This window comes from Mus caroli, chromosome 14 (assembly GCF_900094665.2).
Source record: "Mus caroli chromosome 14, CAROLI_EIJ_v1.1, whole genome shotgun sequence".
Taxonomy (NCBI): domain Eukaryota; kingdom Metazoa; phylum Chordata; class Mammalia; order Rodentia; family Muridae; genus Mus; species Mus caroli.
Window position 1 is genome coordinate 45,380,793 of NC_034583.1, and position 22,434 is coordinate 45,403,226.

The 22,434-nt window shown below is 42.0% G+C and overlaps 1 protein-coding gene across 1 annotated transcript in view; it reads left to right on the forward strand.

The window, feature by feature from the left end:
• Window positions 1–22,434, forward strand: part of LOC110309056 (immunoglobulin kappa light chain-like) — a 447,110-nt gene that overhangs the window by 170,806 nt on the left and 253,870 nt on the right. Inside the window, exon 3 of the mRNA XM_029469031.1 lies at window positions 10,154–10,161. Within this exon, the coding sequence (XP_029324891.1) occupies window positions 10,154–10,161 (8 nt within the window). The remainder of the gene's footprint in view (window positions 1–10,153; window positions 10,162–22,434) is intronic.

Below are 22,434 nucleotides of genomic sequence, written 5' to 3' on the forward strand. Positions count from 1 at the left end.
ATTCCTTTCCTGAACCAACGGAGGTGCTCATATGAATTGTCTCTTAGCTCTTGTGGTGATTACTAGGCTGCACCTGTGGCTGCAGATAACTGTGCCTGTGCTCCACCTCCATGGTAATAAATGCTGATGCTAACCACACACTGTCCCCTGGAGTTTGTTAATTTTATATCTTCTTTTATGATTGTCTTGCCTTCCCAACTATGTAAATAGAATGTTCTATTTTGTATAGTTTATGAAATATCCCCACCAGTTTAAATAGAATGGACTTTAGGTAACAAAGACAATATCCATTGTTGACCTGACACAAGGCCTGTTAATCATTGATTGAGAAAATTCCAGATTTTCTTTATCTAAATCTATTTTTGATGATAACTGTCTATGTTGAAATTATTATGGCTGAACATTGAGAAACAATACAAAGAAAAGTGTTTATGTGAATAGTACATCTTCCAAGCATCTCTCCTCCGTTCTCACCAATGAGACATCCATTCTTACATTCCTGGAGAGACTGTGATTTATCAAAGAGTAAACTACCTAAATAATAGAAGTTCCCTTGGCAGTTTGTATTCCAGAGATGGTATAAGTTGAGGATCTGCTCTGTCAAGAAGAGTGACCTCATGGCTCTCAGGATAGTGTAGCACATGACCAAGAGCCAAATTCCCCAATGGCTGCCCACACACTAGTTTCCTCGTGATTGGTTTTTCTCAAGCACGCACACACACACACACACACACACACACACACACACACACACACACTAGTGGACAGGGAAAGATAGAGTCCTATCAGACACAAAACCTGCATCTTCAAGAGAAAGCTCACGCTATTCCGAAGTACAGGGGGAATGCTAGAAAAAGGGGGTCTCCCTGTTTTACATAATTCCATACTTAAAAAGGAGCAAAGGATTAATTTCCACAATGAACATCCAAGAAGATCCCAACTCTTTATTCTTCATGGGATGGAGGTTCAGGCCCTTACTTCATATTCATAAGAAGGGCAAAGAAAGAGGAGTGGGATGTAGACTTGTCAGGACCTCACCTAGGGAGTGTAGCTGAGAAAATATCTGTGAAGTCAACACTTATAATTAGCAGGATGAGGACTGTATACAAGGATTTCCTTAGTCATTGCTCCTTCTGAGACCTCACTAACCTTGCTGCTAACACATTAGCCCAAATGAAGAGTGTCAATAACTGATATGTGAAATATGAGCAAGACTCAAATATACCCAAATGCCAAGACTAAATATAAGAATTCTTACATTTGCAAATCTACTAATGTTTTCAGAATTCAGATGGCAGGCTGCTTTCTCCTGTTTGACAATATAATAAGACCCTGCTTCATATTTTTAAAGATAATTTAGCGTGGCTCTAGTTGAACTATGATAGAAAAAGAATCAACTGAGGAAAGGAATCCAGTATTCCTTTAATCTATTTATGCCTCTATAGATGTAGCACAGTACATGCAAACGAGGAGCTTTACAGACTTCATGAAAGATAGGAAGAGTAAGGAAGGGAAATGCTAGTGTTAAAATATCCAGTCAATTTCTGAGAAATCACCATATTGATTTCCAAAATGGCTGTACAAATTTTCACTCTCACAAGCAATGGAGGAGGAGTGTTCCCCTTGCTCCACATTCTTGTCAGCATGAGATGCCACTGTGTTTTTGATCTTAGTCGTTCTGACAGGTATAAGATAGAGTCTCTGACTCTTTTACCTGCTTTGGAGGGACCCTTTTCCTCCTACTGGGTAGCCTTGTCCAGCCTTCATATGAGGGGAGATACCTAGTCTTTTTGCAATTTGATGTGACATGTCTGATATCCCTGGGAAAACTGCTTTCTTCTGAAAGGAAACTGAGAAAGAAAGGAGAAGGTGGAGGGTAGCTAGGAGGAGAGGAGGGAGGGGAAACTGCAATTGGGATGTAATATATGAGAGAAATATAAAGGAAAAAACTCCACTGAAACATTATAAATTTATATATATATGTATATATATATACATATATATATATGAAGAGAGAGAGAGAGAGGGAGAGAGAGAGAGAGGTCCATCTTTAGCCATCACTCTCATCGCATATATTTTAGCACTTCTTTCTTTCCTTTTTTAAAATCCAAATCCCTATCTTTATTTTGAATTATTTGTCAGATACTTACAATTGTTCAAAAACTTAGAAAGTCCTGATTATTCATCCCACCATGCTAGGTTTCATCATACTCTTTAAAGACAGGACTAAAAGAAATTAAACAATCACATGCAGTCGACATAAACAGATACAAGTTTATTGCGCATATGTTTTTATGAGCTAATAAAAAATGAGCATTGGAAATAGTGATAAAATGTAAATACTAAAATAAATTTTGATCACTGGAAAACAATTTTTTCCCTTTGGGAAAAGAATGGAGAAGGAGGTTTACACGGAGGGAGGAATGGTTAGGTAAGGAAGAGGAGGGGATTTGGGAGGGATAAATAACTCTAAGCATGCTTGAAGAAGTCATGTAAAAACTTACTAATTTATCAACTCAAGTAGACAGATAGATGATAGATAGATAGATAGATAGATAGATAGATAGATAGATAGATAGAGTTAAATTGGAGTTACCTTACAAAAGGGATTTTGCTCATCCTAGAAGCAATGGGTTGCCAAAGGAAAAATAGCCCAGTGCCAGATTTGGGATACCTACCTTCAGATTGTTGGTCAAAGGTGTCCCAGAGACACCCCCTCCCCACACACACAAAACAATATAGGCCACTGCCATTGATCTTGGTTGCTGTGGTGGTTTGAGAAGATGACCCCAGTAGGTTTATATATTGGAATGATTGGTCACTAGAGAATGGAACTGTTTGAAAGGATCATGAGGGTTAGGAAATGTGCCCTTGTTTGATAGGTATGTACTTGTTGAAGGAAATGTATGATTCTCTCTCTCTCTCTCTCTCTCTCTCTCTCTCTCTCTGTGTGTGTGTGTGTGTGTGTGTGTGAGAGAGAGAGAGAGAGAGAGAGAGAGAGAGAGAGAGATAATGAACTAAACCTCTAAAACTGTAAGCAACCCCCCAATTAAATGTGTTCTTTTATAAGATTTGCCTTGGTTAGTGACTAACACAGTTGCCCTCCAGAACATAATGCTAACACCCTATTTCTAAGACCACACACATTGATCACAGAAAATGGAGAAATTAAGTCTTTATTGACCAAGAAACTTCTCCCTTTGTCTATATTTCACATTATTGAAAGATGTTACATGGGCAACTGGAGACAAATAATGTCATCAGCAGTCTTATCCAGCTGTGAACCATGTGACCTACAATGACTGGCATGAAAGATGTCCATGGGTGAAATAACAACAGAATGTTATGGTGGTAAAAACCCTCTTTCTCGCTGTTAAGGATATTTCTGGACTTAAGGATTATTCTACAGGAGGAAACTTTTGCCTGGTACTGTAACTATGACCAAGAATTCATAGTTCAGAAGCTTGTAGTCCCCAGAGTGAACACATTATTTTGCTAAATGGACCTAGTTTCAAAGTGCCCTCTCTATTCTTATCTCTGTAGCCTTGGATTAATACAATTCTCAATGCCCATCAGAAAAGCTGCTTTGAACAGTAGATGGTGATGGTGGTTACTGTAGAAAATCACAGCTGGCCTCAGGACAGAGAATAAGCATTGTATAGTGCTCAGTCACCACCAGACCATCTATATCACACCCCTTCCTTGAGGCTCACGGATCACTGGAAGAAGAGGGACCAGAAAGATTGTAAGAACCAGATATTGGGAAAGACCAGAACACAGCAGGGTTCTTTTGGGCATGACAGGACTGCTGCACTCAGCTGTCTGTACAAAGTCAAGCCAATCAGCATTCCCACACAGAGACAGAAAGGGCTGATGAGCCACCACCCCTATTTTGGGAGCTTTGGACAACTGATAGCTTCTAGGGAAGGCATGGTCCATTTTGTTTAAGGATATGGCCCCTGGTAGGGTGGTCACACCTCAGTGAATAACTCCACATCCTGAAGTACATGAACAACACAAATTGGAGTCAATGGAGTTCGAATTTAAAAACAAAAATAAAAAAAGAAGAAGAAAGAAAGGAAGGAAAAAACAAACAAACCAACAAAGGTATGAAGTTGGAGAGTTAGGCAGATGGAATAAGAACTGGGAAAAAGTAAAGTGGGGGTAGATAGGATCAAAATGCACTGTAGAATTTTTCAAAAGATTAATAAAATATTGATTACATTTGTCATATTAAGATAAAGCACAGTCCATTTTACTTAAAAGGTAAAATTCTGCTTGTGAAAGGTTCTATTTCTAATAGAAAAGTCTAGACATTACTGAGCTAAAAAGAATACACAAAGAATATGACAATATCCAAGTTTATGAACTTCATTGTATGTCAGTTAAATCCATCCCCTACACAACCCTCTGAAGACTGAGTGTAGCATGCTGCATAGTAATGAATTGCATACAGCAACAGAAAACACAGTGCATGTGTTCAAAAAAAAGTAAATTCAAACTTTTGTACTAATTGTGATTTGAAATTCATATGTAAGCAGGCACACATACACACACACACACCATATTGAACGCCAACTTTGGTAATAGAGAAGACATAAAATGGCTAATAATACTTGACACTTTCTAAATAAAAAGGTTTACCAAAATGCAAAAGACTTTTGGTTCATAGAATTGACGCAGCCTCCATTTGGTGATTTGGTTTGGTTTGGTTTGGTTTTGGTTTTCAAGACAGGGTTTCAAGATTCAGATACTTCTTAAGTAACCCCTGAGAGGGGTGGAGAAGAAAGACACATTGAACATTTTCTTCACAGAACCACAAGAAAATACAATGGCACACAGATTTAACTCGAAAATGTTCTGTAGGAATACAGGAAACTGTTCACCTTCCCAGACAATTACCATTAATACAATAGCATTGACATCGCGTGGATTTCTCTCCTTTGTTTGCTTTGCATTTCTGTTCTATCTTCCTTTAATGTAATGTATTCAGTTACCTCAGATTAAAGGAAAACAAAAAGAGGGTTTTCATTTAAATTTTCTGACGTGTGGCAGAACTATCTGCTGACAACTAGAAAGTGGAAGAGTCAGCAGAGGGAAGGCAGGCACTGTTTCACATGACAGGAAGGTTTTCATCGCTATGGAAACAAGATGCAAGCTCAAAGATTCAAAGCTAGAACAACTAGTCAGGCTATTGAACACAGTCAGTAGTGGGTGCCCAGGCCATCCTCTGAGGCTTGGGAAGAAGAAAGAATGAGTCTTGCTTTAATGATGGCTTCAGTGTTCCTCCTCTGTGTGCAACTGACCTGTGGGTGGGACAGTGGAGGATCAGGAGGAAGCACACGTGTGCCCTGGCAGTGAAACACAGGGAATCAGGACAACATAGAGATTATTCTAAGAGATATAGGACAACTAAGGAAAATTCTAGACATGAATACTAAAGCATTTTTTATGAATGAAAATCTCTTTGTTTTTCCTTAAGCAGGGTCAAATGGACAAGCACTGGTAGAACAGATACGTCCTTGATGGATAAGGAAGGTAAAGACTTCACACTGAGCTGTAGTTACCAAGACAGAGCTTCCAATGATCCCGAGGGGATCCTCACCACCCTGAGGTGATGTTTCCAGCGGTTAAAGAGAAGATCAGTAGAAGATTCACAAGCAGGCTGGTTATAGAAGGCCAGCACTTTCCCCTGCTCACACAGGATTCCAAGCTCCAAGACTGAACTCTGTTCTATGTACTGAGCACACGGTGACCCTCAGGCACCTGCAGCCTTTACCTAAACCCTGCTGAGAGGCCCAAGAACATACCTGTTCACCTGGGTTTCAAGAGACTTACTTCAGTTTTCCTATGACCAAAAGAAGATGTGAGGAGAACTTGCAAAAAAAAAAAAAAAAAAAAAACCAGCAAACGTTTCCTTCCAGGACATGCACTATGAGACAAGACCTTCAAATACTGTCTGATGTAGTTTGTGTCTCAGTGTGAAACCCGAGCTCCTGAGTCAATACCAAGAGAAAGCACCAAAACACCAGCATAAAGGGCCTGCCTTTCAGCTTCTTTGTAGGCTTTTACAAAGATGTCACAATACAAATCTTGAAAGCCAGGATCATCCAATTCAGTTGTAAAAGAAAATATATTTGACATTTCAAAAAATTAGCTTAGAAGATCAAATACAAAAAAAAAAACCTACAGAAGCTGCTATAAAACTTCCAAAAGACAGGGAAAGGAGAATGGGATGGTGAAAAGATACTGCCTCCTGAGTGTAAAGTTCAAACTAGGGAGAAAGTTAAGGCTGCACTCACAGATAATGAGCAGTGGGCCTTTGGGAAATTGCAAATGCCTTGGACTCTTCTGTAGAATCAGAATCCAGTGCAGGTAGAGTGGGAGTGGGAGGAGGGTTACAGAAGCCTATGGGCTGAAGGGTACTGTGTCCGTGGGGAGCAGTGAGCATAGATGCCAAATGTTCAGATCACTGTTTCTCATGTCACAAACCACCAGAGAGCACCCACTACAGAAGATCTTCTCAATGGCCGTGTAGGTGAAGTGATCCGTACAAAGACTCCCAGCCAGCCTCTATCCGCATTCATCACTTTGCTTCAGCAATGCTCATGAAATAGATGATCCAAGATAATAGAACCATGGTCCTCTCCGCAGGTTTCTCTCTTACCAGGTCAGAGTTAGGTACTTCTGTCATCAAACATCCAATGCATCGCTACTAGATACAACCGAGCCTTTAATATGCAACTGTAAATGTATTATTGTTTCTTATCACTGAGTCCAAATACTTCACAAGAAGCAACTTAATACATCATCTTGACTCACAGTTTTGTGGCAAAGAAGGCATGGTAATTGGACCTGATCCTGTGTGTGGTATCAAAGCCAGTAGTGTGGCCTGCTCACATAAGTACCTATTAGGAATAGTACCTACTAGGTCAGGGCTAGAAGTAAGGTATGGCTGTAATCTCCTAGTCCCATCCCCAATGACCCACTTCCTCCAAGTAAACCCATCTCAAAAAAAAGTTCTACAACTTACAAAAGCAACACCAATTACTGAGGATCCACTGCTCAAACACATAAGCGTGTGGGAGACATTCTACTGCCAGATCACGATATTCCAGCACAGTACTACATGCCTCATGGTCATCTCATAATCCATACATGTTCAACTTAACGTGAAAAATTCTCATAGTCATACACTGTTCAAAGCTCCATATTCTTTCCTGAGATTGAAGTTAAACTTTTATCTATGAGCCCTGATACAACTAAATGCAAGTCACATATTTCTGATGGACAGTAGGCGAAATTATGCCCCAGTATAGAGGACTGGCAGGGGCAGGAAGAGGGAGTGGGTAGCTTGGTGAGCAGGGGAAGGGGGTAAGGGATAGGAGGTTTTTGGAGGGGAAATTAGGAAAGGGGATAACATTTGAAATGTAAAGAAAGAAAATATCTAATTAAAAGAAATTATACTACACAAAGTAGGAAATAAAAATTCTTCATAGGAAAAAAAATAAAGGCATTAGAATTTACATATTTTATTTCAGTCATACAGTGAATCAAGACAAATTATAAAAAATATGCCAAGATATTAAATAAATAAATATTCCCATTCCAAAATGAATGGGGGGGGGGCGGTGCAAAACAAAGACCAGACCAAAACAAGACAAAAATCCAACAGTACTAACATCATACCATGCAGCTCCATTTCCAACATCTGGGGCTTTGGGTGACACGGTCTGGTCTTCAGTAGGTTTGAGTAGCCCTGTACTTCCAGGTCTGCCACCTGCAATACACACAGCCTCTCCCTTGGACAATCCTCTCTCAGTGCCTGCAGCTCTTTGGAAGACAGTCTGGGAAGGAGTCGTGGGACCTCCACTACAGCCTGCTGTAACGTCACAGCTGATCCTGATCATTGTATAGGGCTGTGGCTATCGGGAGCTGGTAAAATATGTCAAAAGCTCATTTGTACATTTACATTTTTACCATGTCTTTAACAATGGCTTTTGGTCACTGCAACAGGAAAGTATGGCAACCATGACCTAATAATGGCAGAATAACTAGGAAATGGACGTCTACATAATTTCATAAAGAAGAACATCTAGGACAGCTTAAGTACTCTCACATGGCAAGAGTAATTAGTAATGGAAGAATTTGAAGGAAAATAATAAGTGTGGATTACAGGCTTGGAATAAACCGTATGAACTTTCACCTGTTCCACTAACCTTCTCTGTCTCTTTTGCAAATACTGGAGCTCTGGGTGGCTGTCGTCACAAAGCACAAGAAGATTTGAGCGCGTCTGGAGACATATTGTACAGGTGCTATTGGTAACTTCCTCATGATCCTAGTGATTACCTCTGGACATTACTTGCTAAAAATTCTAGCAACTCTGGGGACTACTTTCTGGCCAGGGGAGCCACGCAGACAGTGTGTGGGTAAACCAGGGGAGCCACGCGGACAGTGTGTGGGTAAACCAGGGGAGCCACGTGGACAGTGTGTGGGTTAAGCTGTGAGCACCAGAGTTTGTCATAAGAGCAGTACTTAATCAGTGATGGAAAATTCACAGATAATTTCTCCACCCGCTTTGTGAATCATTTGGGATAATCCCAAAGGTTATTCTATCAATGTCTCCCAGACATACCCAGCAATATTGTTCTGTAGTTTGCTACAGTGGTGGCTGGCTTTGGGCATGTATTCTCCTTCTTCTCTTCTCAATTTACTTCCAGCCAACATTCCCTAAATGTAAGTGTAGTAAAACACTTATACACAAGTCTCTGTCCTAGCACTGACTTGAAGGGATCTAAAATACAGGAATTCAAATCATGAGACCAAGATGGAGATGCTATAGGAGAGTCTCTAGTCTAGTGCCTCTTCTATCGCCGCCATTAGAGAGGGGGAGACGTCAGTAGCTTCTGTCAGAGTCAGCTGCAATCCTCCCAAGTCCTTGACTGTTTCTGTGAGTGGAGACAGGCTCCCAGACAGCATCCACCAGGTGCCAGACTCCACCTCATGCTCCCACCTTGGGACTCCAGCTCTGAGATTATGCAGATCCTTGCTCTGGCAAAGCACAAATCTAATGAGTCAGTTAGGGGCTTTCTAGAGTTCTTGTTGCATATTTTCTCAGAATGAAATGTGTTTTAAGAGTAACAGAATATGAACTAAGCTATCTAAAGCACTGTAATGCTGATGAGAACTCCGAAGTCACTGTTGCAGAGCTTTGTAAAGTAGCACGAGGAAGATCTGATTTTAAAATTATAGAGAGATGGGAAATATAAGCATAATTATATCTTATGAATTCTCTTTCTTCCACTTATTTCTGAATTTAGTTAGGTTTTTTTCTCTCACAAGTTTCTTCTTTTCTCATTTTTCACCTTAAGAAATTGTGAAGACACAAACAACTGAATGCCTTACCATAACAAGGATGTTTTATTGTCCTTAATTATGTCTTACCTAACATACTTTGCTGTTATTTTTGTAAGATTCACTAACTCCATTTCTTCTTTCTTTTCATCCCATCTAAAAAAAAAAAAAAAAAAAAAAAACCCTCACTATTAACTGTCCTTTAAACTATAACCAAAAGCCTGAGAAACAGAACAACAAAGGACCGGAAAATCTCTCCTCAGCAACATATAATCCCCCACCCACCTGTGAAAGCTTTCCTGCTTTGAAGAACTGCCAGCACACATAGAAGACAATGATCAGAGCAAGAGACTTCACCCTGCAAGGAGAGCGGGGAGCACGGCAGTCCTTAGCTCACTGTGGGCAGTTGTGATCACGACCTGTCTAGGTAAGGAGGCTGTAGGTCTCTATTCCCTTGGGTGACTAGGGTTTTGAAGAAAAGGGGACAATTGGTAGTAGAAATACTGCATTGACTCTTAAAACCAAGCTTCTCAGGGAGGTAAGTCCAGTATCCCCTGCCTGGCACTGAAATCAAGAGGAAAGGCAGAGGAGGATGGGAACCAGACTGAGTCTATTCCTAACTCTGACAAAAGCCACAATGGAGTCATTTCTCTTTTCTTCTCCACAGGAGCCAGCATGGCTCAGACAGTGTCTCAGCCTCAGAAGGAAAAGTCTGTGCAGGTGGCAGAGTCGGCAACTGTGGACTGCACCTATGACACAAGTGATACTAATTACCTCTTGTTCTGGTACAAACAGCAAGGAGGGCAGGTGACTCTCGTCGTTCGTCAAGAAGCATACAAGCAGTATAATGCAACGTTAAACCGCTTCTCTGTGAACTTCCAGAAAGCAGCTAAGACCTTCAGCCTGGAGATCTCAGACTCACAGCTGGGGGATGCTGCGACATATTTCTGTGCACTCAGGGGGAGCCACAGTGACACAGGCAACAGAGAGGGTCTAACAGAAACCTCAGATCTCAGCATCTGTGCAAACATGGAAGAAGTAGCCGGGGTAACAGAAGAGAAAAATCATCAACTTTTCTTAGGAGTAAGTGCTACTTTCCTCCAGCTGCAAGAAACACAGGAAAGAGGTATCTTTGGACTGTAACTCTTAAAGTAACAGTCAAGATGGCCATGTAAGTGTTCCTACTTTCATGGCGCTTTCATAATTCTACTTGACTCTCAGAGCTTCAAATCATATTTACACAAGATGGAGCAAATGCCTTAAACATTTCCTCTGTTCAGCAATTCTTATAATCTAGAAGTTCTTGCCTCCACGAATTTTTGTCAAATGTTTATACTTTTCATTGACCATCCACATCCAAAAGTAGATTTCCTCAAACCATCATGCTATGGGGTCCTAACCGAAAGGGAATCCAATATCTGGAACTGTGTTTCCTTTACACACAATGCTAGGCTCTGCCTAGTTAAATGTCTTGGTTCTATAAGGATACTTCCAACAGAGAATTCAGATAAGGTGCATCGTGTCTGGTTCTGTGGCTTTCATTGAGGTTAATTTGAACTCAGTATGCCCATGGTCCTCTATGCAAGGTGTAGAGTTAATAATTTGAGAGGGCTAAGTGATTTGTCTATAGTGAAACACCAATTGCTGTGGCAGGAGAGGGGAAAGGGGGATATGATTGGAAGGCGAATGCTTCACAGTGTTGCCTTTGCTGTTTACACACCAACACAAACAGCAACAGAAGTGTAGCAATAAGCTCTGGGAAGATCAAAATGTCAGGAACTAAAATCTCTCAGCAGAGAAGACATGGGTCTGCCCACTGGGCAGGCAATCAAGGCCCAGTATGCACTATCCAAGGGTAAGGAAATATTGAGAGTGTAGTACAGGAGACAAGAGACGTGTGAGTACCAATTACGTTCTTAGCTCTGGCTAAGGAAGTGGAGACTAGAGCTCATGTCATGCAATCTTGCTTTATCAAATGTTACAAAGAGTGAAAGCACTTGGTGGAAGTACTGAAGGGCAAGCGTGATGAGTCTGAGGAGCATAGAGAGAGCTGGAGCAAGTATTTCATCGGCATTGTTGTCCCATTCAGAGCTCTGTCTCTGATTTTAGCCAGAACCATGACAGAAAAGGCTGGAGTTGAGACTCACTTAAAACTGAGAATAAAACACAGATGCACTCCCCTCCTTCAGCCTGTGGTGCCTTGAGAGCTCACAGTCCTAGAACACATGCCACCAGAAAGGGCTACATGGGAATTACCCCGACCCCTGCCAGCTAAACCTCTGTAAGAGGAGTCCTGTGTGCATCTCTGCCAGAATCCAACCCTAGTCCTACTGTTGCCCTTCACCATTAGCACTCTGGATTCCTAGGACCACTTCTTAAACAGACTCACCCGCTACAGCCTCTCTATATGTGAAAACAAAACACTGGGATTCTTTTTAAAAGTAACAAAGAAAGAGATGAACTTTTCTGAGGGGATTACTCGTGTCTTAGTTAGGGTTTTACTGCTGTGAACAGAAACAATGACCAATGAGAGTCTTATAGAGGATAACATTTAATTGGGGTTGGCTTACAAGTTCAGAGGTTCAGTCCATTATCATCAAGGTGGGAGCATGGCCGTGTCCAGGCAGGCATGGTGCAGGAGGAGCTGAGAGTTCTACATCTTTATCTGAAGGCTGCTAGCAGAATACTGACTTCCAGGCAGCTAGGATGAGGGTCTTAAAGCCTATGCTCACAGTGACACACCTACTCCAACAAGGACAAAACTACTCCAACAGGGCCATGCCTTCTAATAGTGCCACTCCCTGAGCTGAGTATATACAAACCATCACAGCTAGTGAGGGAAGGTGAACACTTAAGTGACTACAAATAAGGGCCAGGTTTACTGAGGAGGAAAACACTAATTTCTCTCAGAATATGATGTGGCAGGTCACGTTTACCAAACTTCAATCTCTAGACGTACATATCTCATCTGTTCACCACCCAACAGGTTGACAGACATTTTGGAAAGCTCCTCTATTTTGGCTAAAGTGTGACAAGTTGCCAAAACCATAGTAATTCTCATTCCAGAACAAGTTAGAGCTGTTTTCCTATACCCCTGCCAGCACCCCTGCAGACCCCTGATGACAGCTGGCCACAGAAAGTATTTGTCAGCAGACATTCTTCACTAAGGAATCACCACTCTTGTCTCACTCCTAGTGGCCAGTGTCTACCCAAAATTAGGAAGCTTCTGGCCTCCTCTACATCCCCCGCCCCCAACTTTTTCTCCACAATGCTCTGTAGGTAGACAGTGAGCTCTCTCTTGTTTCACATTCTAGGAATCTCTATTCCACAGGTTTACTCGGAGAAAGCCATCTGTAGTAGAGGGCTCAGGTCTCCTTGCCTGTCTTTTCCTCTAACGGGGCTTTCTCCTTTGCACTCCCTGCAGCCACTATCAGTTGGCTCGACAGTCAGTGACACTTGAGGGGTTTCCCTCCTCTGGAGCCTCTTCTTTTCTGACTGTCTACCAGGCAGACTCCTCAGAAGCCCCAGCTAGAGAGAATGCTTCCCCTTTGGGGGGTACTTCATCATCACACAGGACCCCTCAAGGAAAGTCTTTCCTCACCTCTCTCTGCAATCATGGGCCAACAATATTCTGAATGATCGGGAGATTCTCCTTTGACATGCCTCCTCACAAATTTATCTGCCCCAGGACTAAAAGTTTCTATCAAGTCTAAACATCCCATATTTTATTGCATTATGGCCTGGCCACAGTATCCTCTGTGCCCAGAGCACAGGAAGGCACATCTGACTTCCAAATTCAAATAAACCTGGAGGTCTCTCTTCAGCACAGTAGAAGGTGGGTGGAAGTCTGCTCACCCAGGTCTTTATCTATTTTAATCGTATCCATCTCTGTGCTTCCCGTTTGATTTCAGGTCCTCCTACATGAGAATCCTCTCAGAAAGTCTTCTCGTCAGAATCCCATCCTCCAAAATATGATGCCCCTCTTCTCAAATATGAACCCTCTCGTGGTTTGCCTTCTCCTTCAGACTTTGACTGCCACTACTTCTGCCATATTTTCATCTCGAAGAGGACCCTTTGCTCCCTCTCTTCCTCCTTGTTAAGACAGGCCTAAGCTAAGAACACCATCTTCCCCAGACCCAACCCAACCTCTAACCCACTTTCCATTCATCTGCAAAGCAGAGACACACCTCTCTGCATCACATACTTGCTCAAGTTCCCTGGCTTCTTCTAACCAAACCCACTGCATTCTTCCACTCTGCACTCCCCACTGGGACCCTATGTGTATCCCTGTTCCTTTCCTCTCAAAAAGTGCTCTCAAATAGAAAAATATTTGGAATACTTTGTCTCTGATCCCAACACCTACTGCAAAAAAACAACAAACAAGCAAACAAACAAAAAACTTTCACTATCTTACCCAGTTCTTTGATCTAGCCTGTCATGACATGTGAGTCATTCTAACACTACCCTCTCTCCTAAAGAAAAGAAATGCATCGTAACAATGTCTCAAGTACAGGCTTATAATTTTCAAGCCTAGGATAGGGATCATAAACCACTAAATGCTGCTGTAGTTTCACACACAGATATCCATTGGAATTCCCAACTAAACTATGGTGGTTTGAGAAAGGTCCCCCATCTGCTCACATGTTTGAGCACTTGACACCTGTTTGTTGGTGCTGTTTGGGAATTGTCTCCATTGTTTTTCTATTGCTGTAACAAAACACCATGATCAAAGCAACTTATAAAACAAACTATTTAATTGGGAATATGGTTCCAGAGATTACAGTTCATGGTGGTAGAGCAGAGGCATGGTGCAAGAACAGCTGAGAGCTTTCACATTATTCCACAGTCAGGAAGTAGAAAACAGTGAGAATATACTTGGAATGGCTCAAGTCCTCATAGCATGAAGCATGGCAGCCTGCAGGCAGAAATAGTCCTAAAGGAACTGGGAGTTCTATATCTTGTTCTAAATGCAATCAAAGACCACCTACACAGTGACATACTTCCTCCAACAAGGCCATACCTATTCCAACAAGGCCACACCTCCTAAAAGTGTCACTTCCCATGGGCCAAGTGTATTCAAACCACCACAAAGGATAATAAGATGTGTTTATCAAATATGATATGGTTAGAGTTGTTGCCAGAGGAAGAGGCAGGATAGTTCCTCCTCAGAGTGGCTAGAGAATGGCTGCTGTCTATTTGGCAAGGATTTTAAGATCTCTCTGAGAAGGCTAAGCCAGGGGTGCCTAAGGAGTGGGAACTTTTCCATTTAGAGTCTATGTTTCACCTTACCTGTATAAATAGATATGTGGTGGGCAGATCCAGGTTTTGTCAATCTGCATCAATAAAAGATGATGAGGGTGGCTGCAAAGGGAAAAGGGAGGTTGTCTACAGAGGCCAAAATCTTAGAAGAAATGAGATATGTAGAGAGGGGCCTATGAGGTAAGAAGAGTGTAAGTAGACAGTGGGCCCCTATAGGGGGCATTTGGGCAGATTCAAAAAAGTTGTCATTGTTAAAATAAATCACAGGGGTAAGTCTGGTGATTATAGAAAATGTGACTTTTGAGGTAATGGGTTGAAGAAAAAAATAGCGCACTGCCTATCCCAGAGGCTGAGCTCTATTACCCTGGAAACAACCTAAGGCTTATGAATAGCACCTTTCCTTAGAACTTATGCCAAGGGTGAGGCCTGGCTATTTCTGCTAGGTCGTGACACTGCTACTGCTCTCCTGACTCTACTGACTTGGACTGCTGGTGTATCCATGAAGTGTTTATGAGTGGACTGAGCTGCCACTGCAGACCTGTGAACCGAACAGATTTCCAGATGCAATCAAATTCTTTCTTAGAAGTAAATTCCAAAGATCAGGGTAGTTAAGTTCTTTTTTTTATTAGATATTTTCTTCATTTACATTTCAAATTCTATCCCGAAAGTCCCCTATACCCTCCCCCTGCCCTGCTTCCCAACCCACCCACTCCTGCTGCCTGGCCCTGGCATTCCCCTGTACTGGGGCATATGATCTTCCCAAGACCAGGGCCTCTCCTCCCATTGATGGCCAACTAGGCCATCCTCTGCTACATATGCACCTAGATACATAGTTCTGGGGGGTACTGGTTAGTTCATATTGTTGATCCTCCTATAGGGTAAAGAACACACATGATATGTACTCACTGATAAGTGGATATTAGCCCAGAAACTTAGACTACCCAAGATACAATTTGCAAAACACATGAAACCCAAGAAGAGGGAAGACCAACGAGTAGATACTTCGTTCCTTCTTAGAATGGGGAACAAAATACCCATGAAAGCAGTTACAGAAACAAAGTTCAGAGCTGAGATGGAAGAAAGGACCATCCAGAGACTGGGGACCCATCCCATATACAACCACCAAACCCAGACAGTATTGCATATGCCAGCAAGATTTTGCTGACAGGACCCTGATATAACTATCTCTTGTGAGGCTATGCCAGTGCCTGGCAAATACAGAAGTGGATGCTCACAGTCATCTGTCAGATGGAACACAGGGTCCCTAATGAAGAAGATAAAGTACCCAAGGTAGTTAAGTTCTTAACCTGAAGAGGGCGCTGCTTCCTTTCACTAATAGTTATCTGCAGAAGTTGATCTATAAAAAGTTAGACCAGTGATACACAAACACACACACAAGAAAAAAATAAAAGCCTGATACAAATCCTCCCGTATCTGAAAAGCTGAACTCAAATGTTTGTCCCAAAATTAAATTTTCAACAAATGTCAAAAGGCTAAAGGACAGAGATGCTCCTAGTAACCAGAGATCTGGCAGCTTAGGTCTGGATGTGAGCCTAAGATTTATTTTGTCAGGAAAATACAGGGCTGAGAACTGGTCTGTTTTATTTACTGAAGTGAATTAGCCTCCAAGTCTTCCCAACTGACCACATACAAAGGGATGAGTTGTAATTCTCTGAGCAGAGGTTCAGACCCAGACCCAAGACTGTGTCTGTCCTTGTAGTCCAGAACTATGAGGGGCTGCTGTCCCTCCACAGTGGAGTACCTAATCCATCATCCCCTTCCCATAAGACCTCACAGTCATTGGGGCTGCATCACCTATATGTGCTGCAGTAATCATGTTGCTAGAGGATACCCAAGTATTACTCAGAGCTTAATAAATAGTCTTTATTGCCTTCTCAAATAAGATAAATTGTAACCTACTATAGTGAATCGCATACAAACTTTTTGGAAAGCTTGGTCGGTGTTTTCTTTGCTTTTTTCCATCTGAGAATTGAGTTATAAGAACAGGCAACATGAGACTGTTACCATCTGGCTGGCTTGATCAGGTCTGTTTTCTCTGTCAGTTAAAGAATTAAAAGGCAGGAGAACTGGAGAACTCCTGAGCTCGCCAGGTAGCAGTGGAGAAATCTGGGACTTAGCAAACAGGAGCAGGTGGGACCAGCAGCTAAAGAAACACTGTTGTTGGGTTAAGAAACACACATAAGAAACACTCAGCTGAAAAATGAATCAAGAAAATGTGGTACAACAACACAATAGAATACTATTCAGCTATTTAAAAAAAATCATGAATTTTGCAGGCAAATGGATGGAACTTGAGAATATCATTCTGAGTGGAGTAATGCAGAGCAAGAAGTACATGTATGATATGTACGCACTTATAAGTGGTCATTAGCCATAAAGTACAGGACAGCCATGCTACAATCTACAGACCCAAAGAAACTGGGTAATAAGGAGGTCCCAAGGGAGGATGCACAAATCTCACTTGGAAGAGGAAACAAAATAGTCATTTGAGATGGATGGAGAGAAGGAACTGGGAAGGAGAGGGGGAGGGAGGGGAATGGGGATGGTGATCAGATGTGGGAAGTGGGGTAGGAGGGGGCTGGGAGTGGAAATGTAAATTGGCAGGGCACATCTCTGGTGATTAGCTGGAGCCCTGGAACAGGAGAGGATACAGGGAGTCTACTGAAGTGACCCTACCTTAGATTCCTACTAGAGGGGGTTATAGAGACGGAAATGGCCACCTCCTGTAGCCAGACAGAACTTCCAGAGGAGGGAGGGGGACACCAATCCTCCCACAAAATCTTCAACCCAAAATGTGTCCTGCCTACAAGATGCTCAATAATAAAGATGGAGCAAAGACTGAGGGAACAGCCAACCAATGACTGCCCCAATTTGAGACTCATCTCATGTGAAAGACCAACCCATGACACCATTACTGATACTTTGCTATGCTTGCAGATAGGAACCTAGCATAACTATCTCCTGAGAGGCTTTATGAAGCAGCAGATAGAAGCAGATGTAGAGACTCACAACCAAACATCAGAGGGAGTCCAGGGAGTCTTGTGGAAGAGTTGGAGAAAGAAGTGAGCAGGTTGTAGGGGTCAAGAACACCACAAGAAGACCCACAGAGTCAACTAACCTGGGACATGGGGGCAAACAGAGCCCAGAACTCCAACCAGGGAGCATGCAGGAACTGAACACAGGTTCCCTAACACATTTGTAGCAGATGTTCAGCTTGGTGTTCATGTAGTTCTCATAACAAGTAGAATGAGGGCTGTCTGAGTCTCTGTTCCCTGCCATTTCATCCCCTTACCCCCAACTTGGACTACTTGGAAGGGACATCAGTTGGGGAGGATGTGGCTAGATCTGCTGGGACTAGATGCCCCAGGGTGGGGTGATACTCAAGGGAGGGGATCCTCTTCTCTGAGGAGAGGGGTGGGAACAATAGGGTGAGGGATTTGTAAGGGTGGGACTGGGAAGAAAGAACGGAAGGGGGCTGTGATCAGGGTGTAAAGTTAATAAAAATATTAAAATTATAAAAATTTTAAAAAAGAAATGCACATATGGTGCAGACACACAGAAAGAACTTCTGCAAAGCAGAAATGGGTGCTACACCACCTGAGCCACTGGCATCTCTCTGTGCCAGCCTTCTGCATCTATAGTTCTCATGAGAGCATGGCAGTGGGTATGTGATCTTCATGGGCTATTTCTCGAGTTTTATGTCTAACTCTGGTGAGAAACCTTGTGACCAGAGTTGCCTTGTGGGATGGCTCAGCCAAGCTCACACACTGGTTTGCCATCTTCCTGTCTTCACATTCCATTCATCCGCTGGAAGTTTCAATGCTATGCATCATCTTACTGAATCTTCAGAGTTCAATAACTTTACTGGGAAATGATTGGATGGTGAGTATCAGATTCTAAGGTTCTGCTGGCTAGGCCCAGGGGACCAGGAGATGTCAAGAGCAAGATGAGGCTTCTAATGTGAGACCTAACAGGCACAGCAAATCAGGAAAGCTTCACTCTTGAGACCCTCGTTAGTAAACTCACTCCTTGAGCAGGGCTGAGGCTGGGAGTGAATGCCACACCATCACCTCGAGGTTGCTATAAGAGGATGGACAGGCAAAGAGAAACTGTGGACCTTTAACACATCTAAAAGTTTCTGTGGCTTCAGCCATAAACAGTAAATAGGACAAAAGTATGTTTTAGGAAGTCCTCTGGAGTTGAAAACATCTCTGATTTAAAAAAAAAAAAAAACAGAAAACAGAAAACAAAAAACAAAAAACATCCACAATGTACCAAGATTTCCAAATGGAAACAACAAGCAAGACAGAAGAATTAGAACCATCTCTCTCTATGGCTCTTAATTTGATCTTCTCTTCACATTCTGCTTTTATAGAGGGGAAAGGAACTTATAGAAAGCCTGACACTGTACAGGTGGCCTTGACTAAGAGAGGGTGACACAGATTCTGTAGGCAGAGAAAATTCATGTAAATGAGATTCACGGTTCTCTGCATTGTGGGTTTTTATTTTTGCTCAGGTGCCTCATTATAAAATAAGTACTGTAATTTGTGCCCTTTCCTCTCTTTGTAGAAAAAAAATTAAATATAAAGAACAACAAAATGCTGATGACAAGCTGTCAGATGTGCGGTAAAGAATGTTCTCAGATAAACTATGCTGTTCTGTTTTGTCTTTTTCCCCCCACAAAATCATTACGAAACATTCACAAAACTCTTTGCAGCAATGCCTCCCACCAGTATGGTAAAGGTCTTTGGTACGGCCAAAGCCAGGTATTTCTCACAGAAAAAGGAAAAAAAAAAAACTTCAGTAAATAACAGTGCAATTAGAATCTAAATTCTTGCCTCAAATTTTCTCCACTATCTGAACATTGTCACTGTCAGAATTATTTTAATCATGTCTCACACCATCAAAACACTATTGGTCAGGGGCCCGAGGAGATGGATAACTCAGTGAGCAAAAGCCCTTGCTGTATAACCAGGACCTGAGCTCATCTCCCAAACTCACATAAGAAGCTAGACGCAGTAAGATGTATGTGAAATCTCAGTGTTCATAAGGCAAGACGAGAGATGCAGGCAGGAGAAGCACCTAGGATCCCTAGGCAGTTCCCCTGACATACACAGACAGCCCAGCAGCAGAAACAGTGAGCATCCTGCCTTGGAAAAAAGTGAAAGGCAACTTCCAAAACTTGCCCTCTGACCTCTATATACATGCCATAGCATATGTACACACTTATATATCATATAAGATTGGGTTTTTTAATTATTGGTCAAAGAATTATAATTATACCAATATTATATTCTGAAAACCTACTGACTATTTTATGATATCAACTTTTCAGCCAGAAACAGGAGTGGAAAGAGAGAAAGGGAAGGGAAAGAGAAGAAAAAGGGGGGAAAAGAAAAATTATTACAGCAAACCTTGTAATTACATCAACCTTAACTGTCTTCTCATTTTTCCACCCCATACCCCACCCCAAATTTTTATTTGTTTTGGTTTGGGGGGAGTTTTTTGTTTTTCTTTTTGTTGTTTTGTTTATTGTTGTTATTGGTGTTTACCCTTTGGCTTTTTTGAGACAATGTCTCTCTACATAGCCCTGGTTGTCCTGCAATTTATTCTGTTGACCAGGCTGGCCTTGAACTCACAGAGGTACACCTGCCTCTGTCTCCCAAGTTGCTGGGATTAAAGGCATACAACACCACACAGGGCTTTTCCTCTAAAATTTTGTCTCTATTAAAAACAATATATCACTTTTTTTTTCTTTTCTATTTTACTCGAGAGAACATCTGGTCCTGAGTGTATCTTTTTTCACTTAAGAAAGATTTATCCTCTGAAGAGAAAGATAAACACACCTTGACACATTTTCTAAGTGAGATATCACCAGTGACAGCCCACTTAGCCTATCATTTCCTGGTTTGGAGGTGAGACGGTGCTAGTGCAGCTGAGAGCAAGGACTGATCTGAAGCCGGCTTCCAGCATGGTACGGCTGTTCTTCCTGTGGGTGCTCTTCCTTTCCACTTCTCTTGGTAAGAAGGCAAATCCATTTGCTTTTACAAGCCCTCATCAGGAATGGGAAATCGGGAGACGGATCAACAGCACTGGGTTCTGAGAGCAGCATCATTGGGCCAGGCTTCCAGGAAGCTTAAGTCTGGTATCCCCTGCCTGACACTGAAACCAAGAGAAAAAGGCAGATGAGGCTGGGAGCCAGGCTGAGAGTCTGTTCCTAATTCTGACAGAAGCCACAATGGAGTCATTTCTCTTTTCTTCTCCACAGGAGCCAGCATGGCTCAGACAGTGTCTCAGCCTCAGAAGGAAAAGTCTGTGCAGGTGGCAGAGTCGGCAACCGTGGACTGCACCTATGACACAAGTGATACTAATTACCTCTTGTTCTGGTACAAACAGCAAGGAGGGCAGGTGACTCTAGTCATTCTCCAAGAAGCATACAAGCAGTATAATGCAACGTTAAACCGCTTCTCTGTGAACTTCCAGAAAGCAGCTAAGACCTTCAGCCTGGAGATCTCAGACTCACAGCTGGGGGATACTGCGACATATTTCTGTGCTCTCATGGAGCACCACGGTGACACAGGCAACAGAGAGGGTCTAACAGAAACCTCAGATCTCAGCATCTGTGCAGAATGGCAGGAAGTGGCTGGGGTACCAGTGACATACAGAAAAGGACTTTCTTTTCTCTAGACGAAAAAGTATTCATATGCAACTGTAGGAAACACAGATGTAATTCTATAAATTGTAATTGTCAAAACAATAATAAAATGCAGGGGATATACACAGCTTTATAGTTTTGCAAAGTGTGTTAACATGTATTATTTCATTGGCTATCAAAACTCATGCCAGGCAGTGGCACACACCTTTAATCCTAGCACTTGGGAGGCAGAGGCAGAGGCAGGTGGATTTCTGAGTTCAAGGCTAGTCTGGTCTACAGAGCTAGTTCCAGGACAGTCGGGGCTACACAGAGAAACCCTGTCTCAAAAAACAAACAAAAAAAAACAAACAAACAAACAAAAAAAAACCAAAAACTTCATGTGCATAGAACGGGTCAGAAATTTTCAGCATCAGTGTGATCCAGCAGACCCCAGAGCTTGACCTAAAGCTATTTGAAAGTTTTGTCCAAGGTTTTAAATTTAATTATTCTAAAAACCACATGTATTCATTACTTTTCTGTTGCTGTGATAAAACACCATGACCAAGGCAACTTATAGAAAGAAAAAGTTCATGTGTGTTTATGGTCATCGTGGTAGAAACAGCACAGCAGCAGGGGCAGGCATGGAAGCTGGAGCTGCCGAGAATTCAAAGTTCACATCTCAACCATGAACAGGAAGAGAGAAAAGTAAGTGGGAGTGGGTTGAGCCATTACACTCTCAAAGCATGTCTCTTGTGCCAGATTTCATCCAGCACCTCCTAAGTCTCTTCAAATATTGTCCCCATCTGGGGACCAAGTATTCAAATACTTGAGACCAAGGGGACGTTTCTCACTCAAGCTGGTACATAACAATTTTATGTGCATATCCCACTGTCTCACCAAAGATATATGTGTGTATGCATATGTGTGTATACATATATACATATTTACATATACACATATATACATAAACACATATACATACACACATATGCACATATACACATACATATATACACACATATGCACATATACACATATGCACAAATACACATATATACGTATACATACATATATATATATGATTCAATTTCTTTTTTTTCTTTCTTTTTTTAATTAGGTATTTTCTTCATTTACATTTCAAGTCCCCCATACCCTCCCCCCCCCCC